The sequence below is a fragment of the Balaenoptera ricei genome, chromosome 11, assembly GCF_028023285.1.
Source record: "Balaenoptera ricei isolate mBalRic1 chromosome 11, mBalRic1.hap2, whole genome shotgun sequence".
Taxonomy (NCBI): Eukaryota; Metazoa; Chordata; class Mammalia; order Artiodactyla; family Balaenopteridae; genus Balaenoptera; species Balaenoptera ricei.
The window spans coordinates 65,983,351-66,009,213 of record NC_082649.1 but is presented as its reverse complement, the minus strand read 5'-3'; the positions used below and the strand labels follow the sequence as shown (position 1 = coordinate 66,009,213).

At 52.2% G+C, this 25,863-nt stretch overlaps 2 protein-coding genes across 5 annotated transcripts in view; one reads left to right on the top strand and one right to left on the bottom strand.

Moving 5' to 3' along the window:
- NBEAL2 (neurobeachin like 2) overlaps positions 1–11,675 on the bottom strand; it is a 30,875-nt gene extending 19,200 nt beyond the window's left edge. For 3 of the 4 annotated variants that reach the window (XM_059939461.1, XM_059939463.1, XM_059939464.1), the window contains exons 1-6: positions 11,530–11,675; positions 2,092–2,180; positions 1,892–2,020; positions 1,709–1,790; positions 1,485–1,609; positions 1,203–1,285 (exon numbers count right to left, since the gene is read on the bottom strand). In XM_059939461.1, coding sequence (XP_059795444.1) covers positions 1,203–1,285; positions 1,485–1,609; positions 1,709–1,790; positions 1,892–2,020; positions 2,092–2,180; positions 11,530–11,580 — 559 coding nt within the window. In that variant the 5' untranslated portion in view covers positions 11,581–11,675. The remainder of the gene's footprint in view (positions 1–1,202; positions 1,286–1,484; positions 1,610–1,708; positions 1,791–1,891; positions 2,021–2,091; positions 2,181–11,529) is intronic. The other variant, XM_059939462.1, reaches the window with a different exon arrangement.
- A 2,356-nt stretch (positions 11,676–14,031) lies between these two features.
- The window catches only part of CCDC12 (coiled-coil domain containing 12), a 48,124-nt gene continuing 36,292 nt past the window's right edge, over positions 14,032–25,863 (top strand). Inside the window, exon 1 of the mRNA XM_059939460.1 lies at positions 14,032–14,172. Coding sequence (XP_059795443.1) covers positions 14,062–14,172 — 111 coding nt within the window. The 5' untranslated portion in view covers positions 14,032–14,061. The remainder of the gene's footprint in view (positions 14,173–25,863) is intronic.

Here is a 25,863-nt window from a genome sequence, read left to right as displayed (position 1 = left end):
ATGCTCCACACACCATCCCCCTACACCCCCACTGGGGACTTCTAGGGGCTTTCACAGCGTCATATCTGGGAGGCCCACCTGGCCCTGCTCCAGTAAAGCTGGACAGGATGCCAGGACACGAACTGAAACCCAGAGAGCAGAAAGAACCAGCCCTGGGTCACATGAGTGTGTGGGCGTTGGAGGGGGGGAATGCAGAGCTGCCTTGATACCAGTGGGATGCGGTGGGGGGCCTCCCGTGGGACAGGGCTTTCAAGATGAGGCCTGATAATGCAGTTGGCCTGGGAAGGGAAAGGAAACAGTATGGGCAAAGACCAAAGGTGGGATAACTAGTTGGATTCTAGGAATGAGAGGACAGGACCATGGCTGGAGAGCGGAGAGCAGAGAGCAAACAGGGCTGGAAAGGAAGGCTGTGGAGAGGATTGGATTCTGAGGGTGTCAGGCCCCCACTGAGGAATTTACAGTAGGGGAAACAAAATCCAGTGTGTTTTAAGAAGAGTACTCAGGCTGTGGGAGAACAGAGGCAGGGAGCTTCCCAGGGGCATCTCCCCTCTTGGAGCTGTTGCTCCCGTTCGAAACCCAGGCCCGCAGCTCCCTGGTGCATCCCAGAAACACTGAGATATTTCCTAGGCCACCACCTTCCCAAACCTGGCCTGTCCCTGTCCAGACAGCATCCTGCCATGAGCCCATCTGAAATCCTGTCCAGTGTCCTCCAATGAGAGGAGAGAGGACACTCAGGAGCAGAAGGTGCCCAGGGAGAACAGGTGGCCAGAGATGTTCTGGGGGGTCAGCTTCCCTGGGAGTATGGGAGCAGGAAGGGGAGACACCTAATGTAGACACTGTCTTGTGGAGGAGAGGAGACTGGGTGGAGCTACAGGGACAAAGAGACTGGACCAGGGAGTTTTAAGATGGTCCAGATCAGAGTGGGGTACAAGCAATGGGGGGGGTCCCAAGAGACAGGAGAGAAGGGGGAAGGGAAATCGACTCCCCCCGAAAAGAAATTACTCATTTTGTGCAGACATGCCCTTCCTCTCCTCTCTGCCCCTAAACTCCTACTTGCCTTTGGAAGCCCACTCAAATTCCCATGGTTCTCCCAGCCTTGAGTGCAGCCACAAGTGGGTCCTATCCTGCATATGCAATGGGGAACCAAAGGACGGGGCTCATGTTTGGGGGCGGGGCCAGGCAGGCCAGGGGTGGGGCCTGACCTCGGAAGAAGGTGCTGAATCCACAGGGCAAAGCCGCAGGAGGGAACTTGTACTTGCTCTTCTCCTTGGAGCTGATGACTTCCCTGGCAGGTGGGGACAGGGTGGGCAGGGGCCGAGGTGAGGCCAGTACTTCACTCCTCCTGCGTCATCCTCCTCATAGCAGCCTGCACACCGGCCCCTCCCACCTCCGCACCTTAGCCAGTGCGGCCACCCCCATCCTGTGGCCACCCCCATCCTGTCCCGGGCCTCCTCTGGGTCCTCTGCCTGCGGGCCGCCTCTCACCCACTGTGCTGGCGCCGCCAGGTCTGGTAGGGGTCGAAGAGGCCCTCACAGAGGAGCAGGGCATGCAGGGCTACGTTTTCCAGCTGGGACTCACGGCCCTTCTCCGGTGGTGGGGGTTCTTTCAGCTGTAGGCATGAAGAGAGGGTGAAGGGGGGTTAGCTGGGCCGTGGCTACCACCTGTCAACCCCCAGGGGTGGACAACCCCTACCACCTGCCAACCTCACCTTGGCCACCAAGCGGGTCAGCAATGCCAGCACCCGGGGCACCAGCACCTGGCCCCAGCCTGCCTCTACATTCTCCGGGTTCCTGGGAAGTGAATGATGGGAGAGGTCCTGGTGACAAGCCAGCCCCCACCCCGGCCCAGAAGTGCACATTCTCTCACCGTGGAGAAGACAACAGGGACCCACCTGCAGAGGATGACGAAGAGCTTGAGCAGCAGCAGGACTTGCTCCAGGTCCCCCTCGTCTAGCTGCTCGGCCAGCACGTGCAGCGCATCCCGAGGTAGCAGCGGCACCTCCGCACCTGCCTCCTCAGGCCTGCAGGGAGCGGGGTCACTAGGTGCCGAGCACCCCTCAGTCTCCCGCCCTCCATGTAGCTCCAGCCTCACCTGCGTGGCTCCAGAGAGGACAGTGAGATGCTCTTCTCGAAGGTACCCACAAAGGCCTTCAGCCACTGCTGCAGATAGCCCAGGTCCTTCTGCAGGCAAAGGAGTTCGGGGGAACAGTGGTGGGGGCAGAAGGGGCGCAGTGGACAGGGGAGGGACAAGGGGATGTGGACAGAGGTGGAAAGTGAATGGGGGTACACAGAGATTGAAGGCAGAGCAGTGGGGGTGGAGAAAGGGAGGGATGGGTGGGGGAGGAGGACAGGAAGTGGAAGGTCAGCATCAGAGGACTGCCTTACATATTGACCACTCTCTCAGGGCCCCCATGTGCTTTTCTCAGCCTCCCAGTCTCCTCTCCCACTTCCTGAACCCCTGGGGACCCAGGCAAGCCTGACACAGGCAGGGGAGGGACTTAAGTGTATACATGCCTAGGGCATGGCTGTGGCCCACAGGGGTGCTGGGGCTAAAGGTCTCCCACTCACCAGCCTCCCTGAACCCAAAGCTACGGGCTGGGCTCTCGCCTGCCACCTTCTCCCAACTCAGCAGCCACCACCCCCAGGAAACCTTCCTTGACTGTATATCCCAGGCTGCATGTGCACCATCGACCAAGCAGACCCACGCACACACACATCCCCCACATGTACAGGCAAAATGCCCTGCCTCACCCTGGGAACCTCCGCCCACACCCTGGCTGGTTACCTGGACCCCAGGCCCCAGAGCTGGTTCCATGGGTAAGAGGGACTGCGGCTGAGCCCAAGTTTGGGCGCCACTAGCCAGGGAAACTTTGGTGTGAACGGGAAACGTCCCCTCCCACCCTGGCCCCCGGGGCAGGAAGCGCAAAGTCACGGTGGGGGAAGGGGGCCGCTTCCTCCCGGCAGACCGCAGGGATGTGGGAGGGCCTGGGGCACCCAGGGCCCAGCAAGAGAAGCTGTGAAGGACCCAGCCTAGCACCGGGGGTGGGGCCTGCAGCACAGAGGGGTGGGGGTCACATTGCCCTGGGTGGAGCTTGTGGACAGAAACTAGTTCTACAGGCAAGACGTCCAGGAGAACTCCGGGATAGGAGTCAGGGCAAGCCTATCCAGGGACAGGTTGTGGTCCCTGCTACTATAGTGCCCTTCATTCAAGGCACCCACAGCTCCCTGACCTGGGTCTAAGGCCTCAGGCCCAGGCAATGATGTTGAAGGACTCATCCATACCTCTGCCCCACCCTCCTCCCGCGTCCAGGCTCCCCATCTGGCCCTGCTGGTCTCTTTGCTCCAGGGACACAGGTAAGCCCTGGACTAGCCCTAATCTGTTCTAACCTCTAAGCCCCTCCCAAGGCATGGAGTGGGTGGTGGCCTGGACCTGAGCTCCTCCTTCCATCCCTCCTCCTTCTCTCCTTCCACACCAGCCCTATCTGGAGCACCCACCCTAACCAGCAGGGCCCAGAAGGCAATTTTCTTTCCCAGGGGCAGGGGGGAAGGACAGGTACCATACTGAACATGTAGGGGCAAGGGACACATCACAGACAACACCCTGAGACTGCTCCCCAGGTGCCACGGACCTCACATCAAGGACCTCCAGAACTACCTTTGCATGGACGGCTAAGTTTTTGCCACCTGTGGGCCCCAGACCACAGGGCCAGGGCTGAATGGGCCCCAGGGAAGGGGCCTGGCCCCAGCAGACTGGGCCAGGCCCCCAAAAAACCTAGACAAAGCAGCCCTCCACCCTGTGGTTGGACACCTTCCTTGTACGTTTTGTCACAGGGCCAAGGCCCAGGCAATTCAGAGAGGGGCTGGGGCCACCAAGGTGCAGGCCCACACCACTGTGACGTTTTGCCTGTCAGTTACCTTTGGCGACCTCTCCACCCTCTGCCGCTGGCAGCCTCCCTGCTCACCTACCTCTGTCTATACCTCTCCTCTCCACAAACCAGCAAGGACACCAACATGCCCAACCCTGAAAACACCAGAGCAGGCCAGGGCTCTTAGACCATTTCTTTTGAACTCTTCCCACTGCAAATGGGAAAACGGGGGGCCCCAGAGGGGATGCCTCATCCACTAGCAAGTTGCAGCTGAACCTTTGTTCTAGGCCAGGATCACACATGGTGGCTAGAGCCACTCAGCCCAAGCTGACCACATGACCCACGACCCTGCCTCAATGACCCCACACATCCCTCCTTACCTTCAAAATTGTCCCAACACCATCCTCCCTTCTTCTAGCCCCAAACCACCCCCAGTCAAGCCACAGTCTCTCCCACCCAAAACCTGAGTCCTTCTTGCCCACTGCAGCTCTGCTGAGCACCTGTAAGCCCACATTTGACCATGTCCTCCCTCCCTGACCCAAAGATAAAAGGCTTAATTGCTAAGCCAGGCATTCTGGGCCCCTAGTCCAACCAGGGACTGCTTCTCCAGCCTCTCTGCCCTTCCACATCTGTGATTCACATTCTCCTGTGCAGGCCTCTGATCTCCCCATGCCCCACTGCCATCTGAGACTTGGGCTTTTGGTACTTAAGCAGGAAACTCCCACCCTCCTCATGGCCATCACCTGGATCGGCCCTCCCAGACCTGACGGGCCCCTCAAACTCTGCACACCCCTGCTTTTCTGTCCCTAGAACCACACCCTCAGCCTGTCCAGTCCTGCAAACTTCCAGCAGGTCCAGGCTGGGCTGGGTTCAGGTCTGAGGCAATCAAGGCAGCAGCCTTTGTGGGTTCTGGAGGGGCAGGAGGGGTCTCTAAAGCACAGTAGTAGGCAGGGGTAGGGGTAACTGCCGGTCTTGACTCTGGGGGTCTCACCTCTTCTCCCCGGGAAGCCTCGGCCTGGCTCTGACCTGGGCCCGGTGGCTTGAGGCTGCAGTGCTGGGGCGTGAGGGAGTCCCTCCAGGCACCGGGGCTGGGAGACAGGGCAGAGCAGGGACCTCGAGCATGGAGGCAGTGCTGCATGCCGAAGGCTCCAGAGCCGGCGAGAGGTGGCTGGGCTGCTCAGGATCCCCACGCTCCTCTCAGAGCTCTGCCTCGCTGGCTCCTCCTTCCCTTTCCAGCTCTGAACAGGAACATCGGTGGGCCAGCCCAGTCCCCACCCCAACCCGACAGGCCAGGGTCCCAACCCTGCCCCTCCCATGAAGGCAGGTCAGGAGCAGTCACACTCCTCCCAGGGCCTTGCAGCAGGGGAGAAAGCTGTGGGTATGGGGATCTCAGAGTCACCCCTGTAGGGACCCCAGTCTATGCCCAACCAGCCCTGAGGACACTCAGTGCTGGAGGAGGGGAGCTCCCACGGGTTGGTTAGGTCCTGGGTGAGCATGGAACTGCCACTTCCTCAGAACTCTGAGGTAACCCGGGAGGGCTGAGGGCAGGCGGCTGAGGCGTGGATGGGTGGGTGGGACTGTCTTTCAGAGGGACAGGGACCACTGAGCTCCTGACACGGTGCTGCCTGAGACCTGCGTGCCTTACCCCGAGCCTGTAATCAGGCCTGGCTTGCCCTGTGTCTCAGGGACCAGATCTTGCTCCGAATCCCCCATCCCCAAAGTTCCTTAAACAGTACCCAGCGCCCCCAGTACCCGTCAGTTACCACTACTGTCTGAGCAGCCGGTCAGCCACCCTGCCACAGGCCCAGGGCACATCCACAGCCTCCCCCCGACATCCGAAGCCCCCCCACGGGTAGTGCCCACCTCATCTCCAGCCTCACATGCCATATTCACTGGCCGCCCCACTGGATATTACTCACTGTCCCCACCGCCACAAGTCTGCATGTGCTTTGCTCTCCGTGTTTCCTCTGCTTAAATGTACCCCCATCAGAGCCAGCACTTTCCCCAAGAGGCAGCCCTGTCTGGTACTTCAGAGGCCGGGGGTGTCAAATTGAATGTGGTTGAGGGCAAGGGTTCTGGAGTCCAGACCTGATTCTTACACTTGGTAGCTTACTAAATATTAATCTCTCAAAAGGGAACCGTCGTACGTTGTCGGTGGGAATGTAAATTGGTACGCCCACTATGGAGAACAGTATGGAGGTTCCTTAAAAAACTAAAAATAGAGCTACCATGTGGTCCAGCAATCCCACTCCTGGACGTATATCCGGAGAAAACCATACTTTGAAAAGATACATGCACCCCAATGTTCATGTATCATGAACAGCACTATTTACAATAGCCAAGACATGGAAGCAACCTAAATGTCCATCAACAGATGAATGCATAAAGATGTGGTACATATACACAGTGGAATATTACTCAGCCATAAAAAGAATGAAATAATGCCATTTGCGGCAACATCGATGGACCTAGAGATGATCATACTAAGTCAGAGAACAACAAATATCATATGTTATCACTTATATGTGGAATCTAAAAATGATACAAATGAACTTATTTACAAAACAGAAACAGACTCACAGATTTAGAAAACAAATTTATGGTTACCAAAGGGGAAAGGTGCGGGGGAGGGATAAATTAGGACATTGGGATTAACATATACACGCTACTGGGGCTTCCCTGGTGGTGCAGTGGTTGAGAATCCGCCTGCCAATGCAGGGGACACGGGTTCGAGCCCTGGTCTGGGAAGATCCCACATGCCGCGGAGCGACTGGGCCCGTGAGCCACAACTACTGAGCCTGCGTGTCTGGAGCCTGTGCTCCGCAACAAGAGAGGCCGTGACAGTGAGAGGCCCACGCACAGCGATGAAGAGTGGCCCCTGCTTGCCACAACTAGAGAAAGCCCTCGCACAGAAACAAAGACCCAACACAGCCATAAATAAATAAATAAATAAATAAATTTATAAGAAAAACAACAACAACAAAAAAAAACATATACACGCTACTATATATAAAATAGATAATCAATAAGGACCTACTGTATAGCACAGGGAACTCTACTCAATACTCTGTAATAATCTATATGAGAAAACAATCTGAAAAAGAATAGATATATGTATAACTAAATCACTGCTGTACAACTGAAACTAACACAAATTGTAAATCAACTACATTCTGATATAAAATAAAAACAAAAAAAACAAAACAAACGATTAATCTCTCTGTTTCAGCTGCCTCTTTAAAACCATCTCTTTGCTTAACAGGTAAAGGCTCTCCAACCACACCCACCAGCATGTGGTAAGGTGAATGGGAGCTCCACTCCCATATTCAGGGGCTCTGCCTTCCCAAGCCCTTGGCATTCCAGGGCAACACTCATCTTCTCCCCACCCACCTCCATGAGTGACAGATGAGTGGCAGACCTTGGTTCACTGGCAGAGCCAAGGTCCCATGGGCCACTCCCCAGCTGGCTGTCCCAGGCAGGTGGAATGGGAGGATCTTCACGGACCCCAGGTTAGCGCTAGAAGTAGGGTAGGGAGAAAAGACTGAAGCTCCATAGTGGTGACTCTTCCCAGTCAGAGCTGCCTAGGTGGTAGTGAGCACCCCATCTCCTGGAACAGGCAAGCAGAAATGGGATAGGGTGGGGTGGGGCCTGACCAGGATGACCTCCTTCATGTGTGGGGGTCTCCCCACTCAGCATTAGGAGGGGGATGGCAACGTCAAGCTGAAGGTGGCTTTTGGCTACACCAGGACGACTGGAGGTCAGACTTGGAGGGCCTCGGGCCAAGGAACAAAGCAGGAAGATGGGGACTTTGCCAGAGGCAAGGACAACTGAGGCTAGTGGTCCAAGTGCCTAGGTGGCTGGGCCAGTCTCTCCCCCTTACCTGGGGAGGGGGTCTTGAAAGGCATGGACCTTCTGGTCTCCATAACATCCCTCAGGTTTTAACCTTCCCCTTGTCCTATCACTTTGGAAAACAGGAATTTCCTTTCAGGGTCCCCATAGTAACTGACCTGTTTCCACGGTGACCCCACACTTCCACATCAGCTCCCCAGTTGCCATAAAAACTCCAGGGCTTACCAGCCCCTCCCCCAACCCTGGACTCTGTGCTACTCTCCCCATCACCTCAGTCCCTCCGTCTTCAGTTGCCTCAGTAATAAAGGCAGGTAGGAGGAAGCCCTGGTTGCCCCTTTAAGGTATGGAAGAGGGTTGGGGGGGGGGTCAAGCACCAAGGAGGTCCTTTTTTCCCATTTCAAGATGGTAAACTGAGGCACAGGAAGAAATATGACCCAGCTAAGGTCTCGGAGGGAGCAGAGGGCCTGACTAGGTTTCCATGAGGCAGTAGAGCTCATCAGTCAGGGGTGAGGGACCAGGGAGGGGCGGGCAGAGCAAGGTCAGCTCAGGCTCTGACCCGACCTTCCTGGAACCCTGAGTCCTCAATGGCATAAGCAGAGAGTTCAGCCTAGGCTCCCCACCTGTACCCTGAATGTTTGTCCTGTCCTGACTTTGGGGACCCTAAGTGCCCCTCAGCTTTCATGCTCCCCAATGCTCCCTTTCACTGGAGGGCTACTGAGCAACACTACTGCTCCGGCCTGAAAGAGGGCCACTCATCTGCATAGTTTGCATAACCTTTACAGGCCACCCAACTGCTAGCCTACTGGGTGCTGCCCCAGTCCCCTTATCCTCTCCCCCACCTCCTAAGCCCTCACTGGGGAAGCCCTGCTGGGTTGAGTCCTCTGGATGTGCCCCCACCCATCCAACGAACTTGCCTCTCATAGTTCCCACTGCCGTGTGCTTGCTCCTCCTGTTCCTGTGCGCTCAGCCCTCCAGGCCCAAACGCAGTCCTCTGGTAAGACATCCCTGATCAGTCACCCAGACATCCAGCTAATACCCAAGGAGCACCTACTAAATGTGAGGCGTGGGGAAACCGCAGAGTAGCAAGCACAATGAGGGTTCAGGTGGGGACACGCCTGGGCTGAGGTCCAGCTTGGGCTGCGGGAACAGGCGGGGAAGGCCTCCTCAGACAGGAGGGAGAAGGCTCCAGGCAGAGGAAACAGCTTGTGCCGTCCCATGGTGCAGGCCCACCTGAGTCTTCCCGCCCACTGGACTAGACCTTTCCTGGGTAAAGGAACACAGGATGGAGGCTGGGCCAGAGCTCTGCCAGACTCCGCCCCAAACCTGTCCGACGACCTTGGTACGACCCTGCCTTGGTTTCCCCACTAAGGCTCTGAGGGGCTCAGACTGAGTGATGTCCAGGGTGCACTCTGGCCCTCCTTCCTCCTTCAGTAGCCACCCACAGCCCCCTCGCCCACTCGTGGCCCCAAGAGGTAGGGGGTGAGCAGGCCTGAACCTGGGGTCTGTGAGGGGAAAGGAAGGGCAGAAACAGGGGTGCTCCCAGGGCAGGCCTAGACCCACAACTGGGGAAACAGGTTTGCCAGCTGATGTCAGCTCTCACTGTTGAAGGGAGGGGCGAAAGTATTGGGGGAGCTTACTGGCTGGGTAGCTGGCCATTTCAGGGGCCTCTTAATACCCTCTCTCAGTTCGACCCCTTTACCTTATTTTCCCCTCTCCCCCAAGCACACACACAATAGGTCCCTGGCAGGGCTCAAAGTAGCACAGCCACCACTCCCTGGGAGCTCAGTACAGAGGGTGGAGACCACGTTCCGGGAGCAGAGGCAGGACCAAGCCGGCAGGAAGGCAGTGCTGGGAGGCTGGCTGGAGCTTCCTCTCCCCAGGAAACCTGGCCCCTCCCGGCTCCTGGGTTCACACTCATATCCTGGATTTGTTTGCCTGGCCCCGGGCTGTACCCTGCCTGCCCAGGCTTCTAAGGCTACAACCAGCTAGCCTGTGCTCCACACCTGCCCTGTGAGGTGAGGAGCTGGAAGGGGAGAAGGGACTCAGCACAGATGAATGCTAAACACCTGTGAGGGACTGACCACTTGCAGAGCTCAGCTAGAAGGGGCAGCAGGAGGTAACCACGTCGGAGGTACAATCCTGGGAAACTGCCAAGACACCCTTCCCCAGCAGCATGCCACCCAGCCTGAAGACCCACCATTAACAACCCTCCGACTCGTCACCTCGTTCAAGCCCCCCGTCGCCTGATCACAGGTGAAGAAACTGAAGACCAAGAACCTGCCCACGACCACGGAGACAATCAGAAGCTTGATTAACATCCCTCAGACTCATCACCTTGTTCAAGCACCCCTTTGCCTGGTCACAGCTGAAGAAACTGAAAACCAAGAACCTGCCCATGACCATGGGGGCAATCAGAAGCATGAGGGCCAGGGGCAGGTTTCCTCCCAAATCTTTTGCTCCTTCACAAGGACCAACCTTTGGAGATGGAGACAGAGAAGCTGGGGTGAGGGGATCCAGTGGGGCAGGGAAGCAGGGAACTTCTCTGGCCTGGACCAGCCATACTGGCTATCCCTCTGCACAGTCCAGGCCACCCGAGGCCAGGACTGTGCCAAATTTACAGATATGGAAGCAGAGGCTCAGGGGTGTAAAGAGCATGCCCTGGGTCACACCAAAGACAGACTCTACTCCATGCACTGCCTCTTGCCGGGTGCCTGGACTTCGCACCACCGAAGTGGGCTAAAGAAGCTATGGCCCTTATGGCCTGGACTCCTGATCCCTGGGGCCCAAGTCCTGGCCTGCAGTCCTGGGAGACAGTTGGCTAGCCTCTTCAGAGGGCCGGCTGATTTGAGCATGAACTTCCCCCTAGTGACGAGATCAGGGGCACACAATAGTGCATTGTGCCCAAGGCACACCTGAGCCAGGAGTATGATGCCAGGCAGGTGCAGGGAGGAAGGCTGGTGCTGGGTGAAGGGGAGGGGGGTCGTTACCCTGGGTTCTCTCCTTGCTGTGAATACAGAAGGAGAGTGGGGGCCTGTATGTGCGAGACACAGTTTGGGGTACACCTGGGTCAGAGTTGCTCCCTTCATCTTCTGAGGCCACTTGAGGTAGTCTCTGAGGAAGGACGGGGAGCTCAGGAGAAAATGGCCTCCCTCCATCCCTTTCAAACATCCCTCCCATCTCACCCGCATTCCCCATTTTCATCCCCAGCATCCAAGGCGAATCTTTTCTTTGGGCTGGACACCCCCCTCCCCCGTAATCCACACCCTGCCCCCCGGGGGTTGGGGTGGGGCCACCTGGGGTCAAGGAGGAGCTCACCACCGGCAGTTCGCCGCAGGGTATCTGAGGAGTTGACTCAAGTCAGACCGAAGTAGAGACGCCTCCCTTGCATGCCTGAAGCCCCCCAGCCCACTCAGACCCGTAGGCCATGACCACCCAACTGGGCTGCGCCCACAGGAAGGGCAAGCCTAGATGCAAAGTAAGGCTCTCGCCCCTTCCGACCCGGCCAGCCTTTTTTTTTTTTTCCCGGGCCTCAGTATCCCCATCTGTAAAAGGGGTAAGTGCCCTGTCTTGGTCCAGGCCCCTCTCCTCAGGGACAACCGAGGCTGCACTGTCCCCACCCAAGAGGCTCCTGTGAGGTGCGCGCCCGCGAGGGCCGACCCCCAGCTATAAGTGCCAGAGGCACCAGCCGGCCGGGGGCGCACACGTGCGTGCGGAGCCCGAGCACGCCCGGCGCGTGCGTATACACGGCCCAGGTGGCGCCGGGCGCAGGTGCAGCAGACGCTGGGCGCGCGGAGCTGTGGGCACGGCGGGCTCACCTGCGCGTAGTAGAGTAGCCACAACTCGTAGAGCCGCTCCGAGGCGGCCATGGCCCGACCAGGCTCCGACCCTGCTGCACGCCACCTGCCGCCGCCGCCGCCGCCTCCTCCGCGCCGCCCGCCGGTTGCCCTCGGCCAGGCCCATGGGCGGAGGGCGTCACTCCAGGGCGGAGCGGCGCGGTACTACTGAGGGAAGTAGTACTGGCCGCCGTGGCGCTCCTCCTCCTCCCGGTCGGCCGCCGCCCGGCTTCCTGCGCTTCTGTAGCCGCCACCGCCGCCCCGCCTATCCCGGGACCGTGCAAAGGGCGGGGAGCCCGACAGAAGGAGGAGCCTGAGGTCAGGGCGGCACCGGAGGGCGCCCAGCAGCCCCGCCCCCCGCAATCCGCTCCCTCCGGAAAGGCCAATCTGAGCCACCCGGATTAGGGTCGGGGTCAGGGATTCCAGATTCGCCATACGTCTAGATCTAACCGGGACGCAGCCCACCTGGCTGGAATGGCCACCATTCGTGGAAGGGACAGGCTCGCGGGATTGGGGGAAGGGGCTGCGGGTTGCGTGCAGATGGGCAGGGTCCTTCAATATCTAACGAGGACAACAACGGTGACGACCACTTGTAGAGTTTACCACGTGCCAGGAGTTGGTATAAACGCTTATGGGGAGACCGAAGTGTCACTTTTTTAATCCTGTTGTTAGTGGAGCAGGACAGTGTGGCAGGAGGGCGGGGCGGGGCGGGGGCGGGAGGGGGAAAACAGCAAGACAAGCCTGAAATAACTCTGGGGAAGCAGTTCCCTCCATCTGTTGGGCAGATCCCTGGAAGATTTAGGTACTCCTCGCCTCGCCTGGATCCCCTCCTCCAGGAAGCCTGCCTAGATACTCCAAATGGAGGCACCCTCCACTCCAGGGCTCAGCACTTGATTCACATTTTTTTTCTTTAACTTCAAGAGGTTAAAGGCTAAAGGGTACCTCATGCTTCTGTTTAACAGGCAGAGAAACTGGGGCCCAAATGGGCCAAATGAGGACCACCTGGGCAGTATGGACAGGGACAGAGGCCTGACTTTCCAGAACCACTGCCACCATCAACCCTGGGCCTCTTCCCCCACCTCCCCCTACCCGCCCTGGGAGGTGAGGAGGGCCCATGATGTTGGGCAGGGGTGAGGCCCTTTGTTGGGGCTGAGGGGAAAGTTTGTGGGACCCAGAGAGTTACCATCAATTGGAGGAATTGACCAGCCTGGCGCCCCCTAGACCTTGGGTGGCCAAGAAGAGACAGACTCTGTCCTCATACCCATCCTGTTCTGTCCTCCTGGCTTCTTGGGCATCTCCTCCACTCTGGCCTTTTCTTCTGCCCCATCCATCCTACTTCTGACATTTCCTGAACACTTATTACATGCATATTGGGTACTACCTGCATACCAGGCCCCAGCAGGGCACCCCACCCGATGCAGGGCAGAAGGCACCAAAAGGCCCAAGTTACAGAGGTCATGAGGGTCGTTTGTGGGGGCCATCTGGACAGGGGTCGGTGGCACTGGGGGTCTCTGAAGGGAACTGGGAAGCAAGGAGTGGGTGTCCACCTGCTGTCAGCGTGGGAAGGGAGGCGGCAAGCAGGGAACAGCTTTGCTGAGAGACAAGTCACTCTCCCCAGGTGGGAGGAGGTGTGGCTCTGGGGACCTGGATAGGCTGTCAGAAGATACTGACTTCAGCCAAAGTGGTCTCTCAGTTGTCAGGGCATGCTAATTAACTTGGAAAGGGGTACCCTGGCAGCTCCTGCTGGGAAGCAGTGCACCTATTGGCGGAGGCCAAACCAACTCTCAGCTTAGTTCTCAGGAACTAAGCTCAGGGTGGTCCCTTAGGGCCCACTGGGCCCAAGTTGGGGTTTGCTCTTCTCCAGGTTAGGTAGTCTGACCCTGGGTACTTTGCCACCCCGGGGGGGGGGGGGCGGGGGGTTGGAGGTGGGAGGGGATCATCCATGAACCCAGAGGAAAATGGCCATTCAGCCAAGCCCTGCTCTGCTTAGGTTTTGTCTGAGCTGAGAGTGGACAGAGAAGGGCCCAGAGGCCCATGAACAAGTGCATCCAGGAAGCCACTGATAGCTTAAGAGGAAAGGAGAGGCAGACCTCTTAGGCTGGGGTCGGAGTAGAGAGTGAGGGAAGGCTTCTTGAAGGCATTCGAGTCTTTAAGAATCAGGACAAGTGGACAAAGATGGGGCAGCGCATTCCAAGTGGCCAGCATGGTTGGCGCTTAGGTAAAACCAGAGCGATTGACGCGCTCTATCCTCCTTCACTCAGGTCTGGTTCCTCTTGCCGCTTTTTCCCTGATTGGCATTGGACGAATCGAGCCTTAGAGCCTTCTCTGCCGACCCCCGACAAGCTAGATGTTTTGTGGGGGAGGAAGAGGGCGGGTCCTCCTGTAGCAACTCAGCATTGGTTGGCTTTCAGGACTTCCTGCTCTCCCATTCTCGTCCCTGGATTGGCCGTGAGGGGTTCGTCTAACACCTTGGGCCTGCGCGCTGCGGGACAAGAGAAGAGTGGGGGCGGGGGGATGTCTGCGGGCAAGATGGCGGCTGCTGCGGCCGGTGTGGGCCGGTTAGAGGAAGAGGCGCTGCGGCGAAAGGAACGGCTGAAGGCCCTACGGGAGAAAACCGGGCGCAAGGTGAGGAATGCAGAGTGAGGGCCGTGGCTGAGGTACCCAGCGTTTGGATCCGGGATCGGGGCGAGAGGGCAGGGGACTACTGGGAAAAGGCAACTGCCGGGGACGCGCATGCGCGCTGCTGGAGCATGCGCACGGCGTCGGCGCCAGCCGAAGTCTGGGTCTGCGGGAGCGGTACTATGCTTCTGCTAGTGCTGTCGCGCGTGCGTTGGTATGGTAGGGCAGTGGTCGACGCGCCGTAGGCCCTTTGGCTCCTGTCCGGTGTTTCCCGTGTGGATTTACAGGGCCAGTTTTAGTTTCATATGCTCGTTGGTTTAGGCGTGATTTGTTCGTGTCTGAGCACGCTGAATCTTTCGTTTTCCCGTGACCAGCCGGCCTCCCATCGTGGTGAAATTCCGCAAGTCTGGCAGACTCTCCCCTGTGTGCCAGAGCGCCTTGGGCAGGGCAGTACGGGACTGCTCTGGGCGCCCGGCTGGATCGTTGAGTACAAAAAACCAGAAGGAAAGATCCATGTCTGGGTTAGGGTAGACCTAAGGGAAAGAGGCGGGCGCTTAGTTTTTTACCAGGCTCTTCTTTGGGGATGGACCTCCTAGTCCTATTAGTTGGCAAACTTGGAAACATTTTTCCTTGGTCTTTTTTGACACCAAAATGGTCTGATTCCATTTCTACTTCGTTGTTCTTTCCGAAGTAATCGAGAGGAAGGAGAACTCTGAAGTTCACTACTTCTGTGCGAATCCTGGTCCTGTCACTTGGGGTTGTAGGATTTGGGACTAACTGCTTCATCGCATGAGCTCTGGTTTCTTCATGTCTCCAGCGGAGGATAACAACCCCTAAACATTCATTCTCACTGGGTTATTTTGAGATCTAACAGGATAATCTGTTAGATTATCTGTATGCAAGAGCCGTAGAGAGTATATAGAGTACAGAGGATGGACGTTGTTCGTTCTGCTGTTTTGGGGTGGGCAAAAACTTTGTCCTCAACTGTACAAAATACAAAGGATATTAAATATCTAGACCTGCAAGGAACGGGGGGAAACAGGGATTCCATTTTCCAACTAAAAAAAATCAGGCAGGTTGGTTTGGCCCGTTTCCTTTCTGCATGGCTGTCTGGTGTTCTGCGAGAAAGTGTAAGGGGAAGTAATAGAAAGTGAAAGCCAGAGGGATTGGCTTCTGTTTTTGTTGGCAATTTGTCGGCTCTGTCAGACAGTTATCCCTGCAAACTGCCTGGCCTAGGGATGCTCAAGACCTCAGCCTTTCAAACAGTAGCTAGTCAACCCGAGCTGTTTCCTTGGATTTAGGGTCCAGATTATGGAATTGGGTTTGAGGGCAAAATACAAAGGACAAAATGGCATCCTCAGGCCCCCTTACAATGGGAAGGATGCCCCAGGCTATCAGGAAAACTGGCCTTTTAAGAGGGATTCTCTCAATGCGCTGAAAATATGGACCTATTTTTTTTCCTTTACTTTTAAAAAAATTGTAGAATATACATAACATAAAATTTACCATTTTAAGTGTACAAATCAGTGACATTAAGGATATTCACAATGTTATATAATTATACCACTATTTCCAGAACTTTTTATCATCCCAAATGGAAACTCTGTACCCATTAAACAATAACTCCCCTTTCCCCTCTCTCCCCAGTTCCTGGCAACCACCATTCTTTCTGTCTCGTTGAATTTGACTACTCTAGGTTTCTCATATAAGAGAATCATATACTACTTGTCTCTCTGTGACTGGCTTATTCATTCAGCATAATGTTGTCAGGGTTCAGCCATGTTGCAGCATGTGTCAGAATTTCATTCCTTTTTAAGGCTGAATAATATTCCATTGTTTGTATATACCACATTTTGTTTATCCATTTATCTGTTAGTGGGCATTTGGGTTGCTTCTAGCTTTTGGCTATTGTAAGTAGTGGGTATACAAATATCTGTTTGAGTCCGTTTTCAGTTCTTTTGTGTATATATCCAGAAGTGGAATTTTGGGATCATACAGTAATTTTGTGTTTAACTTTTTGAGGAACTGCCATGTTTTCTGTAGCTGCCACATCATTTTACATTCCCACCAGCAATGCACAAGGGTTCCAGTTTCTCCACACCCTTGCCAACACTTTTTTTTTATGTTTTGTTGGTTATACACATCCTAATTGTGGTTGTAGTTTTGATTTGCAGTTCCTTGATGAGTAGTGATATTGAGCATCTTCTCATGTGCCTATGGCCATTTGTGTATCTTCTTTGGAGAAATGTCTATTCGATCCTTTGCCCATTTTTAAATTGGGTTTTGGTGGTTGTTGAATTGTAGGAGTTTTAATGTATTCTGGATATTATCCCCTTATCAGATGGGTGATTTGCCAATATTTTCTCCCATTCCCAGGGTTGTCTTTTTACTTTGCTGATAATGTTCTTTGATGCACAAAGTTCTAAATTTTAATGAAGTTCAGTTTATCTTTTTCTATTGTTGATCCTGCTTTTGGTATCATACCTAATAAAGCATCATCAAATCCAAGATCATGAAGCTTTCCCCTGTGTTTTCTTCTAAGAGTTTTATAGTTTTAGCTCCTACATTTAGGTCTTTGATCCGTTCTAAGTTAGTATTTGCATATGGTATAACATAAGGATCCGGTACATTCTTTTGTATGTGAAGATCCAGCTTTCCCAGTACCACTTGTTGAAAAGACTGTCCTTTCTCTATTGAATGTTCTTTGTACCCCTGTTGAAAATCATTTAACCATATATGCAAGGGTTTGTTTCTAGTCTCTCTATTCTGTCCCATTGCTCTGTATGTCTGTCCTTATGCCAGTATCACATTGTTTTGATTACTGTAGCTTTGTAGTAAGTTTTGAAATCAGGAAGAGTGAGTCCTCCAACTTAGTTCTCTTTCAAGATTGTTTTGGCTGTTTGGGATTCCTTGAGATTCCATATGAATTTGAGGATAGATTTTTCTATTTGTGCAAAAAACACCGTTGAGATTTTGATAGGGATTGCACTGAATCTGTAGATCATTTTGGCTAGTATTGTGATCCTAACAATATTGTCTTCCAATTCATGAGCATGGGATGTCTTTATGTTTATTTAAGTCTTTAATTTCTCTCAACAATACTATTTTTTTTTAAGTATTTGTTTTATTTATTTATTTATGGCTGTGTTGGGTCTTCGTTGCTGTGCGAGGGCTTTCTCTAGTTGCGGCAAGCGGGGGCCACTCTTCATTGCGGTGCGCGGGCCTCTCACTATCGCGGCCTCTCTTGTTGCAGAGCACCGGCTCCAGATGCGCAAGTTCAGTAATTGTGGCTCACGGGCCCAGCTGCTCCGCGGCACGTGGGATCTTCCCAGACCAGGGCTCGAACCCGTGTCCCCTGCATTGGCAGGCAGATTCTCAACCACTGCGCCACCAGGGAAGCCCAACAATACTCTTTAATTTACATTGTACAAGTCTTTAGCCTCCTTGGTAAATGTATTCCAAAGTATTTCATTCTTTTTAGTGTTGTTGTAAATGGGATTGTTTTCTTAATTTCCTTTTCAGATTGTTGATTGCCAGCATATAGAAATACTGCTGATTTTTGTTCATTGATTTTGTATCCTGGAGCTTTGCTGAACTTATTATTTATCCTAACAGGGTTTTTTTGGTTTTGTTTTTGTTTTTTTTGTTTTGTTTTTTGTTTTTGTTTTGTTTTTTTGGTGGACTCTTTAGGGTTTTCTGCATATAAGATCATGTCATTATTGAACAGAGATAATTTTACTTCTCTTTCAATTTGGATGACTTTTATTTATTTTCTTGCCTAATTGCTCTGGCTGGAACTTTCAGTACCATATTGAATAGAAGTGTTGAAAGCAGGCATCTTGTTTTGTTCCTGGCCTTAGGGAAAGAGTATTCAGTCTTTCACTGTTGAGTGTGATGTTCACTATGGGTTTTTCATATATGGTCTTTATCATGTTGAGGAAGTTTCCTTCTATTTCTAGTGTTGAGTGTTTTCATCATGAAGGGGAATTGGATTTCATCAAATGCTTTTTCTTAATCAATTGAGATGACCGTGTGGTTTTTTTCCTATATTTTATTATTGTATTATGTTGATTAATTTTGTAAGTTGAACCGTCCTTGCATTTCACGAGTAAATTCCACTTAGCCATGGTGTGTAAACCTTTTAATATGTTGCTAAATTCAGTTTGCTAGTATTTTGTTAAAGATTTTTGCAACAGTATTCATAAGGGATATTGATCTGTAGTTTGGCTTTGCTATCAGGGTAGTGCTGATCTTATAGAATGATTTAGGAAGTATTTCCTTCTCTTCATTTTTTTCGAAGAGTTTTAGAAGGTTTGGTGTTAACTCTTTAAGTGTTTGGTGGAATTCACCACTAAAGCCATCTGGCCCTGGGCTTTTCTTTGCTGGGAGGTTTTTGGTTACTTATTCAGTCGTCTTTTTAATTATAGGTCTATTCAAATTTTTTATTTCTTCATGAGTCAGTTTAGTTACATCGTGTGTTTCTAGGAATTTGTCCATTTCATCTAGGTTATCCAGTTTGTTGGCATACTGATTACTACTTTAATTGGTTTAATCTTCACAGTTCTGACTTCAGAAAGCTCATGGCTGTGAACTCATTTCTGAAAAATGTGCATTTGGAAATCACATGACTTTCCTCTTGGAATTGAGAGCTCACTGGCCTTTGGAGTTTCCTTGCATTCATTTTAAGAAACAAGAGTTACTGTGAAGCCACAATTTTGATTCCATTGGAAGCTTTTTCCTTTCTTGGCATGCGTATCTAGGAGCCCCTGATTTTTCCACTCGTACAGTCCTTTTCCTGCTTAGAAAGTGAAGTTAGAATTTTTAGTTGACTCTTCGGTTTCCATGCAGTGGTGTCAATGGTGCATTAGCAGTAGGTGATGAAATGTTGTTTGGTTTGTTTCAAAATGGGTCATTAGAGCTAGTAATCCATTCCTTCAACAGAGGTGTACTGAGCACCTACTGTGCACCAGTCATTCAGGCACTGGAGGTACCACAGTGAACAAAGCACACAGAAGTCTGTGCCCCAAGCAGCTTTCATTTAGCTGGGGGCACAGACGGTCAAGCAAAATGTATCTAGTGTTAGACGGAGATGGTGTTATGAAGAAAAGGAAAGAAGGAAAGAGAGATGGGGAGTACAAGGTGCTCCTATTTTACTCTGTAGCTCTAGCAGTTTAATTTCTTTATTAAAGGCAACAGTGTTTTCAGATTTAACATGGCTAATGATACCGCCTGCCTGGCTTATCTTATCTGGTCTTGATGACAGCCTTGAGAAGAAGGAAGAAGGAGGGCTAATTTATAGGTGGCAGCACTAAGGCCAATAAATGGGTGGCGGTTTTATTTGTCACATAAGGAGGAGGTATCCCAGGTGAGTGCTGGGGTTAGGAGGGACGATGAGAACAGGTGGTGGCTCTCTTTATGCACTGACTTGGACTGGTTTCTCAGAGGCAGGGTGGGGGCAAGTTGAGAAGCTTTCCTATATAATTTCTGATTCCTTGAGGTTTTATGAATTACATCCCCAAAAAACAATAGTGGAAAAAGAGTATAGACCCAGGACTTCCCTAGCAGTCCAGTGGTTAAGAATCCACGCTTCCACTGCAGGGGGCACAGGTTTGATGCCTGGCTGGGGAACTAAGATTCTGTATGACACATGGTGTGGCCAAAAATAAATAAATAAATAAATAAATTTTAAAATAAAGTAAGAAAAAAAAAAAGAGTATAGGCCCTAAGTCCAAGCTGCCCGTATGTACATGCCTTAATCCCTACTGATTAAGATCCCAATTAGTCCTGATTCTGGCCCTTCTTCCCACTGACAAGGATGGGTGTAGCCTTATTTGCCACGGTTCTTTTTTTTTTTTTTTGGTATTTTTTTTATTGTGGTAAAATCTGTATGACATAAAATTTGCCATTTAACCATTTTTCATTGGCATTAAGTATATTCACAATATTGTGCAACCGTCACCACTATTTCTAAAATGTTTTCATCACTCTAAACAGAAACTCTGCACTCATTAAGCAATAACTCCCTATTCCTCTCTTACCCTGGCCCCTTGTAGCCTCTAACCTACTTTCTGTCTCTCTGAATTTGCCTGATGTAAATACCTCATATAAATGGAATCTTGCAGTATTTGTTGTTTTGTGTTTGGCTTATTTCACTTAGCAAAAGTTTTCAAGGTTCATCCATTCTAGTATGTAACAGGGTTTCATTCCTTTTTAAGACTGAATAATATTCCATTATATGTACATACCACATTTTGTTTATCCAGTCATCTGTTGATGCACACCTTTTGGCAGTTGTGACTAATGCTGTCATTGGTGTATTGGTGTACTTTTTGGTGTATAAGTATTTGTTTGAGTCCGTGTTTTCAGTTCTTTTGGATATATACCTAAGGAGTGGAATTGCTTATAATTCTGTGTTTAACTTTTTGAGAAACTGCCAAACCATTTGCCAGAGCAGCTGTACCATTTTCCACTACTACCCGCAATGCATGAGGGTTCCAATTTCTCTACATACTTGCCAACACTTGTGATTTTCCTTTAAAAAATATAATTATAGCTCTCCTAGTAGGTGTGAAGTGGTATCTCACTATTCGTATCTCACTGTCATGTTTTTTGTTTTTGTTTTTTTTTTTAATTTTATTTATTTATTTATTTTTTGGCTGCTTTGGGTCTTCGTTGCTGTGTGTGAGCTTTCTCTAGTTGTGGTGAGCGGGGGCTACTCTTCATTGCGGTGCACGGGCTTCTCATTGTGGTAGCTTTTCTTGTTGCGGAGCATGGGCTCTAGGCATGCGGGCTTCAGTAGTTGTGGCACACAGGCTCAGTAGTTGTGGCATGCGGGCTCAGTAGTTGTGGCGCACAGGCTTAGTTGCTCCGTAGCATGTGGGATCTTCCTGGACCAGGGATCGAACCCATGTCCCCTACATTGGCAGGCAGATTCTTAACCACTGCGCCACCAGGGAAGTCCACTATTGTGGTTTTGATGTGCATTTCTCTAATGATTATTGCTGTTGAGCATCTTTTTATGTGCTTATTTGCCATTTGTATATGTTCTCTGGTGAAATATCTACTCATGTCCTTTGCCCATTTTTTAATTGGGTGGCTTGTCTTTCTGTTGTTTAGTTGTTGATTTTTTTATATACGCTGGATAGTAAACCATTAACAGGTATGGGATTTGCAAATATTTTCTCCCATTCTGTGGGTTGTCTTTTCACTCTCTTGGTAGTGTCTTTTGATGCACGAAAGTTTTTAAAATCTTGATAAAGTCCAAATTATCTTTTCTTACCTTTTGTTACCTGTGTTTTTAGCGTCATACGTAATCTCCACAGTTCTTGAGTGACGTTACTTTTGGGGTAGATGCCTGGGAAAAAGACAGTCAAGGGTCTAAAGTCTGAGTTAGTTTTTCAGTCCACAGTCATTTCTTGGGGGACCTGGGAGTGGGGAGGAAGTACGGCCTGCCTACTGCCGGCAGATAGGAAGCAAGTGGTCTCCTCTCTCAGGGAGGAAGTGGTGCCCCACTTTTAGTTCAGTCTTCTGATGTTAGGACGAGGCCTCTGTGGGACAGACTCCAGGGTCAAGCGCTGCCTCAGCCTCCCCTGTTGATGGAGAGTGCCTGTCTGCCCCATGGGGTGGCTCCCTGCTGGCCCCCTAGACTCTGTGCAGGTCCTTCATTGATACCTTCTGTGCACATGGTTTTGCTGGAGGCGTCAGGGTTTCGGGCATGAGGTTGATGTTCCTCATGGTGTTATCTTCCTTCCCCCCCCACCACCACAAGACTATAAACTTATAATTTAGTGTAGTGTGGAGGAATCAGTCCTGAGATTGTGACAGATGGACTCAAAATTATAGTCATGAAGTTTCTGTGTATTATTCATCAGTAAAGCTCCATCATGGTTGTGCAGCTTAGCAGTTTTACAAAGTGCTTCCTTGCTAGCCCACCTGATGCAACTGATTTGAGAGGGGGCAAGACAAGAAGAGGTTCAGGTGCCCAAGGTTATGGAACATAAGTGACTCTCCTGGATTCCAGCCCAAGCAAGACCCCCTGCTAGAGGGGGCTTTTATGCAGGGACAACCCTGCTTGTAGCAGCATCCTGTAGGTCAGCCAACCCAGGTTGACAGGTGGAAAGACCACATACGATGTTCGACTGTGCTCCTGGGGTTCATTTCCTGGGAAAGCCAAGCTGGGTCCAGGGAGGCTTCATGGGAAGGCAGAGTGGAACATGGGCTGAGTTGTGGTGGATGGGACTGGGAAGGGAATATTAAAGTAGCTGGAGAGGAATGTTCCATGGGAGCAGTTCAGAGATGGGAACATCCAGGGGCACAGAAGGGAGAGTGGGGGATGCTCCAGAGGGTTTGACGGCAAGCAGTTGGCAGGGATTGGGGCAGGGATGAGGTCTGAAAGTGCTGCTGGGTGCTTTGGTGGCCAAGTTCTGCAGGAGCCAGGGCTTGCAGCTGCAAGGGTGGCCAGCTTGCCAGGGCACATATTTCTGTATTGCAGTATTTGAACCTCATTTCTTGATGCTCATCCAGAAGTTCCAAGCTGGGTGAGTAGGTGAATAGTTCAAGGCTGTAGGTGAAGTTCTGTGGCATCTCTCTACCATGCCATCCAGCAGAGCACTCTGAGGCCACTTTCTTTTCTCACCTCTTCCTCAGCAGCCAAATGGTGGCTTCTGAAGGTGATTCACTTGGCACAAACACTTGCCCCTTGGCTGTTGGCTCTACCGACATTTGGCCTGTATTAGGCTGTCTCTTTCTGCCCTGAGACAGGGAGACTGGTTGTCAGCCTGGCCAGCCCCTCAGGGGTTGGATGTGATCTCAGGGCCAAGGTCTGGCTGTCAGCTTTCAGGTTCAACAGCAGTTCCTGTTTTTCACCTGGCTCTAGAGACCAGAGCAGCACTGTTCAGTGTTCTACATATAATCTGTGCTGTCCAGTACCATAGCCACAAGCCACATGTGGCTCTTGAGCCCTTGAAATGTGGCTAACAGGACATTAATTTTATTCCATTTTAAATAGTTTACATTTGAACAGCTACACTTGACTTATGGCTGTCTTATAGGATAGTGCATCTCTGGAGGACTTGCTTCCTCTGGTCCATCTCATAAGAGACCATGTCTCTACCTAACTCCCATTTATTGAGAGCTAAGAGGGAGAGGGCAGGTGGAAACCCAGGGGACCATCAGATCAGCCTGGGGGGCCTAAAGTCCAATGTGCTATACATTGCACCACAGAGCCAGGTCTTGGGAGGCCTAGAGTTGGGGCAGAGGGCTTTGAAGTTGTCAGTCTGCGTGGCTGGTGTCTCCAGCACATGCGTATCCCTGACCTTCTGTGTGTGCACCCAGTGCAGTTAAATGCTGACCATTCAGCGGTACAGTTGTGATCTTCACACTCAAGGAATGTGCGTGTGGAGAGTGGGAGCAGTGCCAAGGCAAAGGGGAGCACGTTGAAACTTTCTGACTTTGGTGCGCCGGGGAAGGTCCTGGCCGGATGGGGGCAGAAGAGGGAGCTGGAGGGAAGGGCTAGCAAGTGGGGAGGGGGCAGAGTAGGGCAGTGAGGGGGGCGGTGGAGGAGAGCCCAGTGAGCTGGGGGGAGTCTGACTTGTCCACGTCCTGATCACCTCTCAGGAAGTTGTCTCTGTCCCCACCCCATGTGGCCACACCCCATGCCCAACAGCCTGATTGCTAAGTCACTTGAGGAGGTGACTGCCTCTTGGGTTGAGAGCCTTTTGCAGGTTGGCAGTCACAACATTTACACGGCCGTTTGTGACAGGATCTCGTGACTTGTTCAGTCCCCAAAGCAGCCCTTTGAGGTAGGTGTTGGTTTCTCCCTATTTAATAGACAAGGAAACCTGAGGCTGAAGGGACCTCTTGTGCCAGTGCTTTGCCGTGTTGCCAATCCTGGATGGTCCCTTAGGCCCTGGCCCTGTATCCCTCTCCACTCCTCAACCCAAGGTGCTTGGGAACAAGCGGCCCCCAGGAAGGGGCCTCCTTCCCATCACACACAGAAACTGCCATCAGGCTGCCTGGTGGGAGCTGCCTGGCTTAGCGGGGAGCATCTGCTTTGGAGCCAGGTAATGTGGTTCAAATCTCAGCTCCATTCATCACATCTTTGGGATAGAAGCAGATCTTCAAAACTCTGAGCCTCCCTATCCTAGACATGGCTTCTGACCTCTTCAGTAGCTAGGAGCACAGAGAAAGAGGTCCAAGAAGTGTCCAGCTCAAGATCTTGCCCATGGGCCTTTTATAAACATGGGTGTCTGTCCTTTATCCTCTGCCCTCTTGGAAGCAGGGAAGTCAAGTGGTCCTCCAGCCCTCTCTGCTGAGTGACAGTGGGTGGAGCCCGCTCTGTTTCCGATGGAAGCAAAGAGGACATCCTCCTGGTACCCTGGCTTTACTCAGCCTAGCCCTAATTCCTTGAAGGTGGAATTCATTTTTAGTGCAAAATGTTAGATTAACAAAGTGGATTTGCAGAGCTGCAACCTTGACGAGGTGTGCAGTTCCCATTCATCTTAAGGACTGACCTTCTCTTCCCCACCTCTGCTCAGACCCTAAGGTCTTAGAGCCAGTGAGAGAGAGAACCTTGTGGGTGGGAGGTTTGGGCTCCCAACACAGATACCTGTTGATGAACCAGTGTTGAAACTTTGGATTCAGTCATCCCCTTGGAGGGCCGTGACTTGTTCATTTGTAAAATAAAGATGTTGGTTCAGTCAGAGGTCCTCAGACCTACCAGTGCATCAGGATCACCTGGGGAGACAATTTGCAATCTCTTCTCTGGCCCCATCCCAAACCTCCTGTCAGGATCTTAGAATCAAAGCATTTTTAAAGTTCCCCAGATGATTCTGGTACAGCATTTTTCTGGAAATCTCTGATCACTCCCCTGACATTCTCCCTTGACAAAAGGAAGTAGAACATCTTCTTTCCCTGGAGCATTAGCTGCCCTTTCTGACTGCAGGAACTCTGCAGCCAGCCACCAAACAAGTATTATTGAGCACCAGCTGTGTGCCAGGCCCTGGGGATCTAGCCTGTGAATAAGACTGCCTCCCTGCCTCCAGGGGCTTCCATGGGAGGAGTGGGTGGTTAGTAAAGTACACGTAAACAGGGAAGATAACGTCAGGAACTTGTGAGGGCTAAGATGGGGGTGGGGGTGTGTGTGTGCGTGCGTGTGCTGCACAGCCGCCTTCGGTTGGGAAGATCTCTCTGAGTGGGAGATTTGAGATAGAGGGGGTAGGAGTGAGGGGTGGGGGTGGGAGGGATGGGATGCCAAGATGTAGGGAAGAGCCTTCCGAGCTAGGTGGAGCTTGGCTTGTTTCAGGGGCAGAAAGAATCCCTGTGTGGCAGGAGTAGGGTCAAAGGTTGGGGGCGTAGGGTGGGCATGAGAGTAGAGAGGCCATGGGAGGCTGGGGCCCCAGGGGCTGGACCTCCCTCTGAGGGTGATGGGGAGCCACTGGAGGCCTGAGCACCAGTGCCCTGCCCTGACAGTGTGTGGCGGTAGGAGGCTGCTGCATTAGCCCAGGTGTGAGGCAGTGGCCCTCCGACAGGGTTCCGGGACGTCCTGACAGATGGGCTGTCGGGTGAGTGAGCTGAGTGGATGGCGGGACCTGTTCCTGAGATAAGTCCAGGGGACAGTGGTGTTGAAGGGGAAATCAGGAGTCCAGTTTAGGTCACTTTAGGCCTGAGACGACTATTAGACATCTAAGTGGGGAGAGA